This window comes from Oncorhynchus mykiss, chromosome 22 (genome assembly GCF_013265735.2).
Source record: "Oncorhynchus mykiss isolate Arlee chromosome 22, USDA_OmykA_1.1, whole genome shotgun sequence".
Lineage (NCBI taxonomy): Eukaryota > Metazoa > Chordata > Actinopteri > Salmoniformes > Salmonidae > Oncorhynchus > Oncorhynchus mykiss.
Genome location: NC_048586.1, coordinates 39,443,756 through 39,456,908, shown reverse-complemented (window position 1 = coordinate 39,456,908; position 13,153 = coordinate 39,443,756). Strand labels below are relative to the sequence as shown.

The 13,153-nt window shown below is 41.4% G+C and overlaps 1 protein-coding gene across 1 annotated transcript; it reads right to left on the bottom strand.

Moving 5' to 3' along the window:
• Positions 1 to 1,783: 1,783 nt before the first annotated feature.
• zgc:162780 (class I SAM-dependent methyltransferase) lies at positions 1,784 to 5,317 on the bottom strand. The gene is made up of 7 exons (XM_021579707.2): positions 5,163 to 5,317; positions 4,426 to 4,545; positions 3,968 to 4,131; positions 2,795 to 3,008; positions 2,478 to 2,581; positions 2,219 to 2,356; positions 1,784 to 2,105 (listed from the first exon to the last, which is right to left on the bottom strand). The coding sequence occupies exons 2-7, from the start codon at positions 4,534 to 4,536 to the stop codon at positions 2,012 to 2,014; spliced, it is 825 nt and encodes a 274-aa protein (XP_021435382.1). The 5' UTR covers positions 4,537 to 4,545; positions 5,163 to 5,317; the 3' UTR covers positions 1,784 to 2,011.
• Between the last annotated feature and the right edge of the window lie 7,836 nt (positions 5,318 to 13,153).

The following is a 13,153-nucleotide window of genomic DNA, read 5'->3' as shown; positions in this document are numbered from 1 at the left end:
TTTACCCCCATATTTTATTTAAATAATTCAAATAAGACAACTAGACCTAGCTTTTAAGTATTACTTACTAAACAATTGCTAAATAAAACGGATTTAAATGGACACTTGTGTGAAACCCTATCCCATAATCTTCCCCTGGGGGCCAGTTACCCCATGGTGGGTGTTTTCTAAAGACAACATCTCATGAAATAACTAAAAAAAGGGTAAACCGTAGCCATTTATTTCCCTTTATAGTTTATTCACCTAGCATGACCTTCATCCACATACCAATTTATTTTTCCAAATGTAGCTTTTTTATGTCAGCAATTTGACATTGTTCTTGGGGGGGACTAGTTACACCCAGTGCCCTATAATTCTTGTACAATTTTTAGGCTACATTGAGTTTTTCTTTCATTATTTTCTTGTAGAAAAATGATTTATTTCTTTTAGCATATTGAGAAGATTTGAATGGGCAGTTATATACTGTCTGTAGAGATGCTATCTTTATTAACATCATAAAAGCTGATAGTATTTCAACCACATATAATATGCGTCGAAGCCGAACTGAAATCTAATCAGAAACATGTCTGGTCATTTTCACAGCTTTCTATTTCCTGACAACCTGTCAAACTGATGTCATTTGGATTTTTTTTAACAGAAAATCGTTCCTGTTTATTTTTTTTTCGAGTTGGGCTATTACATTTTCTCACAGGAGTACTCGATCCGGTGGAAGACGACGAGGCCTAGGTATGTTGGACTGGGACACGTTTTAATACGTCCGCCATGGTTCTGTGTAGCCTAGTTATGCTAATATATTTGCAGGTCATTAATGTCTTAATAAGTATAATATCTTTGAATAGTTAACAGAGAAACAACAACAAGTCCCAGACAGTTCGTAATATAACTAGTTAAATAAAGGTTAAATAAATCAAGAATATCATACCAGAGGGGTCGTCGTTTACTAGGCTACCTAAATCATTGGGATCATCTGGTTAGCACAAGTGTTGTCGTTGACAAAACAGACAATGGAATGCCTTTTCACACGAAGGTCCGAAGTAGGCCTATGTAAATGATGTGATTGTATTGGAGACAGGTTTATAGCAGTGAATGTCATCTATTCATTTACTCGTAGCATTTCTAAGTAGAAGCCATATCAGCCAGCGAAACGAATTGTTCTCACTTTATGACAGAACATTCAGATTTGTGGGGCTCTAGACCATAATTATTAAGATTTTCTTGTGATCATAAAAAAACTACTTATTTTGCTCAAATAGAGATATAATTCAAATGTGTTTTCTTCAAAAAGATTGGCCTGGCTGAGAATAGAACATTCAAACAATGACCTCTAGTGACCATAGTTGGAACAGCACCTTAGTCAGCAGAGTGCAGGTAGCATCTATTCAAATGTCATGTAATCTGGTGTGAAAAATTCTGTTTTGGCAACAATAAATGATCATGACCAGATTGTGTAGCTAAAGAGACCGCCATTGGAGTTTAGGACTTAGAAACACCCACACACAGACATTCTGAAAAGTAATCTATAGAAGCTTGTATCCGTGAAGGAAAACTGGATACTGAAAGTGCTGTGCTAGGTACCAGTACTTTTAGCCATAAAGAGATCCCTCTGCTAGGAATCCTCTACTCTGCACACACACAAATCTGGTATCACTCATACCACTGGGCTAGGTTCGTGTGCTTGTAAAGTAAACAAAACTGTAGCCAGAGTGACAAATATAACAAATGAGATGCCAATCACTGGAAAGTTATAATACAAATGTAATCACTTATTCGATCATTTCTCATGTTCACCATGAATCAATTTTATTTCACCTTTATTTAACCAGGAAGGCCAGTTGAGAACAAGTTCTTGTTTACAACTGCAACCAGATAAAGCAGAGCAGTGTGACAAAATCAAACAACACAGTTGAGAAGCGTACAGTCAATAACACAATCAAGACAGATAAGTAGTAGCACATCTTAGAGTGTCCAGTGTCAAAGGGAACACAGTGTAGTCTCAGTCAGCGATCGGTAGCTAGTCCTCTGACTTGCAGGCTAGCAGGAAGAAATACCTTACTCCAACCACAAGCTCAGTCTCTGGGGAGGTCACCCCCATCACAGCCAACAGTCTGCAGAGGAGAGAGGGAACGAGAGAGTGGGAGAGATGGATGTGAGATGTAACATGAAATGTTACCTTTACGTTTTTGACCAGCATCAACTAGGGATTGTGACAGGGACCAACCTGTGGGTGATGTCAGTTGACAGTCTGCTGGCTTCCTCTGGGTCTTTCTTTAGTAGAGCCTGGTAGCTGGAAAATGACTCTATCATACCCATGTAGTTGGACAGAGTCATGGACTTCTTCACCCACATACACTCCTGCCTAACAACACAGCATTAACATTACCTTAGAGTATACCCAACCCATCTTGTACATCAAATCAAACACTTCTTGTAAGTACATAGGTAATAGCAACGAGGGCAGTGGATGTATCCGGCCTCACCACTCTTTCTCTGTGTAGGGGATGGAACTGTAGCACTGTTTGTAAAGAGCAACAGAGCAAGGACCCAGGCAGGGGTTACGATAGGGCAGGAGTGCAGCATAAAACTGATGAGATAGAATTGTAAAAAAAATACAAATGTTGAAAAAACAAACATGTGCGTGATCGACTTACTGATATTTGAAAATAAAAGAAACCTTAACTTGACAACAAATGAGATATTGGCAAAACAAACTAACAGTTCAAACTAAGTAAATATAAATAAACATATCTAGTGTTTGTATAATACACGTGTATTCTATTTTATAAAGTTTCCAGACCTCTTTGCAGACTGTGTTGAGTTTGTGGGAGCAGTCTCCATAGTCAAGCTCCATATCCATGGTGTAGTTGAGTAGGGCCAGGCAACCTTTAGCCTTCAGGATCCTGTGGGCTTCCTGGAGGAACCGCGGCCGGTCAAACCAGTGGAAGGCAGACATGGCCGTCACCAGGTCCACTGAGCTGTCTGCAAACGGCAGCTCCTCAGCCTGGCACTGTCTAAACAGAGACACAGAGACGTGAGACATACTAACACAGGGATACATACATACAAACACAAGGTCATGTTGTAATTTAAAGATATCCGACAGAATGGTACCAGATCAGTTAGTGCTGTTTTGCCAACTCCTAAGATTATTGTCACAATAGGAGTTGACAAAAATGCACTAACAAATCTGGAACCAGACTAGAATTCACACACAAAGTTGTGTTTTGGTTTGGTTCCTTGGATATGACTCCCTTCATTCAGTCCTAACTGGGAACATCTACTGTACGTGTAGATGTGTTCCAGAACAGTATTAGTAGCTGTAGCTTCTTTGTTTGCTCACTAGAGGGAGAAATGCATGAGTTTGAGCAGACAAGGGTCCCATTGTCTGTCTTGGCCCTTGGCCTAATTTCACCGTGTCCCCTTCAACAAAGGACTCTAACCCTATCGTTCCTTCTCCCATCACACTGGTTTAGTTAAGCAATAAGGCACAAGGGGGTGTGTTATGTGCCCAAAATACCACAGCTAAGGACTGTTCTTAAGCGCGACACAACGCAGAGTGCCTGGATACAGCCCTTAGCTGTGGTATATTGGCCATATACCACAAACCCCTGAGGTGCCTTATTGCTATTATAAACTGGTTACCAACGCAATTGGAGCCGTGTTTTATCATACCCGTTGTGTACGGTCTGATATACCACGGCTGTTAGCCAATCAGCATTCATGAACCACTCAGTTTATTATCTGCATTATACTAGGACTCTTGTTAGGTCTCAGAGAAATGCCCCAGAAATAAATAAATCTGTACATAAAATCTACCCTCTACACTACCCTATAAATACTACTTATACCAAAACTCATTCTGTGACTATAATGTGTTTGAATCAGAGGGTTTGAATCAGTGTCAGTGTCACTACAACGAAATACAACCCTATCCTCCCCCTGAAGACCTCCACCTCTCTGGGGCTCTGACCTGTAGGAGATGTTAGGGGCGGTGGTGTGCTCCTGGGCCACCTCCAACTGGGCAGGGCTGATGTCGGTCCCCACCACTGAGGAGAAGTGAGGGGCCAGGAGCACGGTCCCTTGACCCGACCCACAGCCTACGTCTACTGCCAGGTCACAGGGCTGCACGCCCCTCTGTCAGGACAAGACACATGATCATCACACATAGGTATGAGACATCATTAGTATATGTGAATATTTTTTAAGGCAAGAGATTGTCCAGTTTATTAGTAAAACATTGAAAAGCAGGAATAAAACATGCAGCAATATAATTCTCTAATTTAATTCTGCACTACTATTTGTCATTGAAAATATTTTACATCCACAGACAGTAACTATATGATTTGAACTCATACTGTACATATTGCATGAAAATAAGAACAAACAAATAGTCTTTTGTATTCTGTGAAACATGTATGTCACTCCTACCTTTTTCTTTAGGAAGGACATGACTTCTTCAATGAGTTGAGCTGAGGGAGAGACCCTGTACTTCCAGTAGGAGGTAGCATGCTCCTTACCTTCAAACAGACGATGGGCCATGCCACTGAGCTACAGCAGAAAACAACAGGAATAGAAGTGTTCTCTTCCACTCAGAAAGATTCCTGCTACTTTACGGCTTTTACTTCAACTCAGGCTCTCTTTCCAGCCTGGTCTCATAGACTAGACGTAACACAGTAAAAGTACATCGGAGACATTCAAATGATAATTGATATGTATCGTTTGGTATGGTTACATAAGACAAGATTACTTAAGACAAACCCTCTTAGCTATCCTTTTAACCTAACTCCTAACATTAACCCCTAGCCTAGCCAACATTAGCAACAACAAATTGTAATTTGTAACATATCATACGAATTGTAATTTGTAACGTATCATATGAAATTGATGACGGACATCCACAAATGAATACAGACCATACGAAACATAACATGTCATACTAAATTGGCAGCACCCCACACCTCTCTGATTCAGAGGGGTTGGGTTAAATGTGGAAGACACATTTCAGTTGAATGCATTCAGTTGTCAACTGACTAGGTATCCCCCTTTCCCCTAAATGGAGTGTCTCGGATTTACATACAGAATAATACAAAATGCTCTGAAACCAGGTTGCTCTTTCTCACTGGCGTGTGGTCGCTACATAAACAAACATACAGATGCACACTCACCTCCGGAAATTCCCTTACTTCACAGGCCCAGTTCTAGGGAAAACAATATGTGTTAGGGCAGGCATGTATGAGAGAGGCCCCGGGATAGAGAAAGGAAGGGGCATGGGCAGTGGCTTCATGGGGATGTGGGTTGTTTGGTAATGAGGCCTTTTAAGAAGGGGGCCAGGGTTACATGGGTTCGCAGAAAGCTGTGTGGGGTGTCAGAACTAATAAGAAGTCCTGTGGAGATGGAATGGGGGAGGGATCGGAATCTTGTTAGCCAATGAGGTGGCTTTTCAGTGATGATTGGAGGTGGGAAAGACAAAAAAGCCAGTCTTCCTGCTTACTTAGATATTGTACAATCAGATCTCTCTCTAAATTTCAAGTTCAAGTTCTTCTCTCAGCGATGTTACATAACCCTGTTGATATATTATGATACAGTTCTTCTCTCAGCTATGTTACATAACCCTGTTGATATATTATGATACAGTTCTTCTCTCAGCTATGTTACATAACCCTGTTGATATATTATGATACAGTTCTTCTCTCAGCTATGTTACATAACCCTGTTGATATATTATGATACAGTTCTTCTCTCAGCTATGTTACATAACCCTGTTGATATATTATGATACAGTTCTTCTCTCAGCTATGTTACATAACCCTGTTGATATATTATGATACAGTTCTTCTCTCAGCGATGTTACATAACCCTGTTGATATATTATGATACAGTTCTTCTCTCAGCTATGTTACATAACCCTGTTGATATATTATGATACAGTTATTCTCTCAGCTATGTTACATAACCCTGTTGATATATTATGATACAGTTCTTCTCTCAGCGATGTTACATAACCCTGTTGATATATTATGATACAGTTCTTCTCTCAGCGATGTTACATAACCCTGTTGATATATTATGATACAGTTCTTCTCTCAGCGATGTTACATAACCCTGTTGATATATTATGATACAGTTCTTCTCTCAGCGATGTTACATAACCCTGTTGATATATTATGATACAGTTCTTCTCTCAGCGATGTTACATAACCCTGTTGATATATTATGATACAGTTCTTCTCTCAGCTATGTTACATAACCCTGTTGATATATTATGATACAGTTCTTCTCTCAGCGATGTTACATAACCCTGTTGATATATTATGATACAGTTCTTCTCTCAGCGATGTTACATAACCCTGTTGATATATTATGATACAGTTCTTCTCTCAGCGATGTTACATAACCCTGTTGATATATTATGATACAGTTCTTCTCTCAGCGATGTTACATAACCCTGTTGATATATTATGATACAGTTCTTCTCTCAGCTATGTTACATAACCCTGTTGATATATTATGATACAGTTCTTCTCTCAGCGATGTTACATAACCCTGTTGATATATTATGATACAGTTCTTCTCTCAGCGATGTTACATAACCCTGTTGATATATTATGATACAGTTCTTCTCTCAGCGATGTTACATAACCCTGTTGATATATTATGATACAGTTCTTCTCTCAGCTATGTTACATAACCCTGTTGATATATTATGATACAGTTCTTCTCTCAGCTATGTTACATAACCCTGTTGATATATTATGATACAGTTCTTCTCTCAGCGATGTTACATAACCCTGTTGATATATTATGATACAGTTCTTCTCTCAGCGATGTTACATAACCCTGTTGATATATTATGATACAGTTCATAATGGCAGATGTTTCACGTGGCCCCAGCCGATTGTGTTTTTTTGTTCACTTATTTGCGTTGTTTGTAACTTATTTTTGTACTTATTTTGTACATAATGTTGCCACTACCGTCTCTTATAACCGAAAATCAGGACTGAGATTACTCACCACGGACTAGCAGAATCCTCTTTTTCAATTCACGACACTGGCGAGCCCCGATGCGAAGGATACGCTACTTCCTCGGGGACAGGCCCCGATCCCCGTGATCTGCTTGAAGAGGAGGCAGAGAAAGTGGGGTCCGGCTGCCTTCTGAGAATTTGCAGGCGATCGAATAAACCCCCACTTCCATCCATTCTGCTTGCAAACGTGCAATCTTTGGACAATAACATCGCTGACTTACGAGGAAGATTAAACTACCAACGGGACATTAAAAACTGTAACATCGTATGCTTCACGGAGTCGTGGCTGAACGACGACACCTTCAACATACAGCTGGCTGGTAATACGATGTGCCGGCAGGATAGAACAGCGGCATCGTTGATCCAAGATGGCGTAGCAGTCAGACGTATTTGTCCTTTGTCTTGTCGTGTCCCATGTATATGTATTTTATATATTTTTTTCACCTGGATTAAATGCTATTTCTAGAGACAATATCTCTTTCATTATCACTATATGCACAGGTTTACCCCCACTGTATTCACATCCTACTATACCTTTGTCTGTACATTATGCCTTGAATATATTCTACCGTGCCCAGAAATTTGCTCCTTTTACTCTCTGTTCTGAACGTACTAGGCATCCAGTTCTGTTAGCCTTTAGCCGTACCCTTATCCTACTCCTCCTCTGTTCCTCTGGTGATGTAGAGGTTCATCCAGGCCCTGCAGTGTCTACCTCCACTCCCATCCCCCAGACTCTCTCATTTGTTGACTTCTGCAACCGTAAAAGCCTTGGTTTCATGCATGTTAACATTAGAAGCCTCCTCCCTAAGTTTGTTTTATTCACAGCTTTAGCACACTCCACCAATCCGGATGTCCTAGCCGTGTCTGAATCCTGGCTTAGGAAGACCACCAAAAACCTTGACATTTCCATTCCTAACTACATTTTCCGACAAGATAGAACTGCCAAAGGGGGCGGTGTTGCAATTTACTGCAAAGATAACCTGCAGAGTTCTGTCTTACTCTCCAGGTCTGTACCCAAACAATTTGAGCTTCTACTTCTAAAAATGTACCTTTCCAGAAACAAGTCTCTCACCGTTGCCGCTTGCTATAGACCACCCTCTGCCCCCAGCTGTGCCCTGGACACCATATGTGAATTGATTGCCCCCCATCTATCTTCTGAGCTCGTGCTGCTAGGTGACCTAAACTGGGACATGCTTAACACCTCGGCCATCCTACAATCTAAGCTAGATGCCCTCAATCTCACACAATTTATCAATGAACCTACCAGATATAACCCCAAATCCGTAAACACGGGCATCCTCATAGATATCATCCTAACTAACTCACCCTCCAAATACACCTCTGCTGTTTTCAACCAAGATCTCAGCGATCACTGTCTCATTGCCTGCATCCGTAAAGAGTCTGCGAGCAAACGACCACCCCTCATCACTGTCAAATGCTCCCTAAAACACTTCTGCGAGCAGGCCTTTCTAATCGACCTGGCCGGGGTATCCTGGAACGACATTGACCTCATCCCGACAGTAGAGGATGCCTGGTTATTCTTTAAAAGTGCCTTCCTCACCATCTTAAATAGGCATGCCCCATTAAAAAAATGTAGAACCAGGAATAGATCTGTCTGCCCTTGACCAACACAAAAACATCCTGTAGCGTTCTGCATTATCATCGAATAGCCCCCGTGATATGCAACTTTTCAGGGAAGTTAGGAACCAATGTACACTGGCAGTTAGGAAAGCTAAGGCTAGCTTTTTTAAACAGAAATTTGCATCCTGCAGTACAAACTCAAAATAGTTCTGGGACACTGTAAAGTCCATGGAGAATAAGGGCACCTCATCCCAGCTACCCACTGCTCTGAGGCTAGGAAACACTGTTACAACCGACAAATCCACTATAATTGAGAATTTCAATAAGCATTTCTCTACGGCTGGCCATGCTTTCCACCTGGCTACCCCTACCCCGGTCAACTGCCCGGTACCCTCCACAGCAACCCGCCCAAGCCCCCACCATTTCTCCTTCATCCATATCCAGTTTGCTGATGTTCTGAAAGAGCTGCAAAATCTGGACCCCTACAAATCAGCCGGAATAGACAATCTGGACCCTCTCTTTTATAAATGATCTGCCGAAATTGTTGCAACCCCTATTACTAGCCTGTTCAACCTCTCTTTCGTATCGTCTGAGATTCCCAAAGATTGGAAAGCTGCCGCGGTCATCCCCCTATTCAAAGGGGGTGACACTCTAGACACAAACTGCTACAGACCTATATCTATCCTACCCTGCATCTCTAATGTCTTCGAAAGCCAAGTTAACAAACAGATCACCGACCATTTTGAATCCCACCGTACCTTCTACACTATCATAAACGCAATCGATAAGAGACATTACTGTGCAGCCGTATTCATCGACCTGGCCAAGGCTTTCGACACTGTCAATCACCACATTCTTATTGGCAGACTCGACAGCCTTGGTTTCTCAAATGATTGCCTCGCCTGGTTCACCAACTACTTCTCTGATAGAGTTCAGTGTGTCAAATCGGAGGGGATTTCTTCTCTGTATACATCAATGATGTTGCTCTTGCTGCTGGTGAGTCTCTGGTACACCTCTACGCAGACAACACCATTCTGTGTACTTCAGGCCCCTCTTTGGACACTGTGTTAACTAACCTCCGCTCTCGTTGGTTGGCCCTCGCTTCATACTCGTCGCCATACCCACTGGCTACAGGTTATCAACAAGTCTCTGCTAGGTAAAGCCCCGCCTTATCTCAGCTCCCTGGTCACCATAGTAGCCACTAGTAGCATGCGCTCCAGCAGGTATATCTCATTGGTCACCCCCAAAGCCAATCGTCGTCTTTCCTTCCTGTTCACTGCTGCCAATGACTGGAACGAGCTGCAAAAATCTCTGAAGCTGGGGACTCATATCTCCCTCACTAGCTTTAAGCACCAGCTGTCAGAGCAGCTCACAGATCACTGCAACTCTACATAGCCCATCTGTAAACAGCTGATCTAACTACCTACCTCATCCCCATGCTGTATTTATTTATTTATCTTGCTCCTTTGCACCCCAATATCTCTACTTGCACATTCATCTTCTGCACATCTACCATTCCAGTGTTTAATTGCTATATTATAATTACTTCGACACCATGATCTATTTAATGCCTTAACTCCCTTATCTTACCTCATTTGCACTCACTGTATATAGACTTTTTGTTTTCTTTTGTTCTCCTGTATTATTGGCTATGTTTTGTTTATTCCATGTGTAATTCTGTGTTGTTGTATGTGTTGATTTGCTGTGCTTTTTCTTTGCCAGGTCACAGTTGCAAATGAGAACTTGTTCTCAACTAGCCTACCTGGTTAAATAAAGGTGAAATACATTTTTTTAAATGAATAAAATACCCCCTGTATATAGCCTCCACATTGACTCTGTACCGGTGCCCCATGCATATAGCCTCCACATTGACTCTGTACCGGTACCAACTGTATATAGCCTCCACATTGACTCTGTTCTGGTACCCACTGTATATAGCCTCCACATTGACTCTGTACCGGTACCCCCTGTATATAGCCTCCACATTGAGTCTGTACTGTTACCTCTGTATATAGCCTCCACATTGACTCTGTACTGGTACTGGTACAAATAAGGTGTGTAGTGTTGGGGGAAAAAAAAAGAAATACAGAGTTTGGGAAAACGCCGATCTACAGTGATTGAAGTGGATTTAACAAGTGACATCAATAAGGGATCATAGCTTTCACCTGGTCAATCTATGTCACGGAAAGAGCAGGTGTTCCTAATGTTTTATTCGCTCAATGCACAGTACCAGTCAATAGTTTGGACACACTTACTCATTCAAGGGTTTTTCTTGACTATTTTCTACATTGTAGAATAATAGTGAAGACATCAAAACTATGAAATAACACATATGGAATCATGTAGTAACCAAAAAAAGTGTTAAACAAATCAAAATGTATTTTAGATGATTTAAATAGCCACTATTTGCCTTGATGACAGCTTTGCACACTTTTGGCATTCTCTCAACCACATTCACCTGGAATGCTTTTCCAACAGTCTTGAAGGAGTTCCCACATATTGAGATTCTTCAAAGTAGCCACTGTTTCTTTGATGAATACCCTTGGTATTCTCTCAAACAGCTTCATGAGGTATTCACTATAAATGTATTTCAATTAACAGGTGTGACTTGTTAATAAAAGTTAATTTGTTTAATTTCTTTCCTTAATGCTTTTGAGCCAATCAGTTGTTTCGTAACAAGCTAGTGGTGGTATACAGAACATAGCCCTATTTGGTGAAAGACCCAGTTCATATTATGGCAAGAACAGTTCAAATAAGCAAACAGTCCACCATTACATTAAGACATGAAGGTCAGTCAATCCAGAACATTTCAAGAACTTTTTAAGTTTCTTCAAGTGCAGTCTCAAAAACCATCAAGCGCTATGATGAAACCGGCTCTCATGAGGACCGCCACAGGAAAGGAAGACCCAGAGTTACCTCTGCTGCAGAGGATAAGTTCATTAGAGTTAACTGCACCTCAGATTGCAGCCCAAATAAATGCTTCACAGAGTTCAAGTAACAGACACATCTCAACATCAACTGTTCAGTGGAGACTGTGTGAATCAGGTATTCATGGTTGAATTGCTGCAAACAAACCAATACTAAAGGACACCAATAATAAGAAGAGACTTGCTTGGGCCAAGAATCACGAGCAATGGACATTAGACCGGTGGAAATCTGTCCAAATTTGAGATTTTTGGTTCTAACCGTTGTCTTTGTGAGACGCAGAGTAGGTGAACGGATGATCTCTGCATGTGTGGTTCCCACCACGAAGCATGGAGGAGGTGTGGGGGTGCTTTGCTGGTGACACTGTCAGTGATTTTATTTAGAATTCAAGGCACACTTAACCAGCATGGCTACCACAGCATTCTGTAGCACTACGAAATCCCATCTGGTTTGTGCATAGTGGGACAATCATTTGTTCTTAATCAGGACAATGACCCAACACACCTCCAGGCTGTGTAAGGGCTATTTGACCAAGAAGGAGAGTGATGGAGTGCTGCATCAGATGACCTGGCCTCCACAATCACCCGACCTCAACTGAATTGAGATGGTTTGGGATGAGTTGGACCGCATAGTGAAGGAAAAGCAGCCAACAAGTGCCCAGCATATGTGGGAACTCTTTCAAGACTGTAAAAGCATTACAGGTGAAGCTGGTTGAGAGAATGCCAAGTGTGTGCAAAGCTGTCATCAGGGCAAAGGGTGGCTACTTTCAAGAATATATAAAATATATTTTGATATGCTTAATACTTTTTAGGTTATTACATGATTCCATATGTGTTATTTCATAGTTTTGAGGTCTTCACTATTATTATACAATGTAGAAAATAGTAAAATAAAGATAAACCCTTGAATGAGTAGGTGTGTCCAAACTATTGACTGGTACTGTATGTATGACACTAAGCTGATTAAGTGGCATTGGTTTGTCACCATAGAAATACAATTATTTCAGTTCTGTTCTATGTCCACAGATAGGGCATGGGGCTTGCCTTCATAATTGGCCTTCATTTCGTCTGGGTTCTGATGTGAGTTTTAGTTGTAAGCTGTCCAGCCTACCAGAAGGGACCACACTTCAGTGGGAAAGAGAAGGAGATCCCACTTCTAACACCACGTTGTTTTACAACAACACTGTCCACATGGTCATCCATAGTGTTGATCAGAGCAGTAAGCGGAGATGCAACTGCACTCTCAAACAGACTGGAACATTGTTATATGGAGTTCATAATACCTTGAATGTTGAGGCAAGACTTTAACTACAGTAACAGGGTTGTCTCCTCTTGTCTAGTGGTCAATCCAGCCTTCAGTGACTACGTCTTCCACAGCAAAGGCTATGACATCACAGTGAAGTTTGAAAGCGCAGGGATTTTTTTGTCCTTGTCTACACACAGTGATGAAGAGGAGCATGTCCTTCAACTCTGTGCAGACAGAGAGTGTGAATCTGTCTTGTGTCACACCTGCTAGTGTCTGAACTGATTCAACCTCACTGGTCAGAGTTCAGCTGGGAGTGGACGTCACGAGATGACATCACAGTGAAGCCAAAGTGTGAAAGCGCAGGGGTGTTTTTGTTTGCAAGA

Excerpts from the sequence above, each read along its gene's own strand:
- zgc:162780 (XM_021579707.2), bottom strand. The coding sequence starts at position 4,536 with ATGGCCCATCGTCTGTTTGAAGGTAAGGAGCATGCTACCTCCTACTGG. Across the intron at positions 3,009-3,967 it reads GCCCCTAACATCTCCTACAG|ACAGTGCCAGGCTGAGGAGC; the intron begins GTCAGAGCCCCA and ends GTCTCTGTTTAG. Across the intron at positions 2,106-2,218 it reads TCAACTGACATCACCCACAG|ACTGTTGGCTGTGATGGGGG; the intron begins GTTGGTCCCTGT and ends TCTCCTCTGCAG.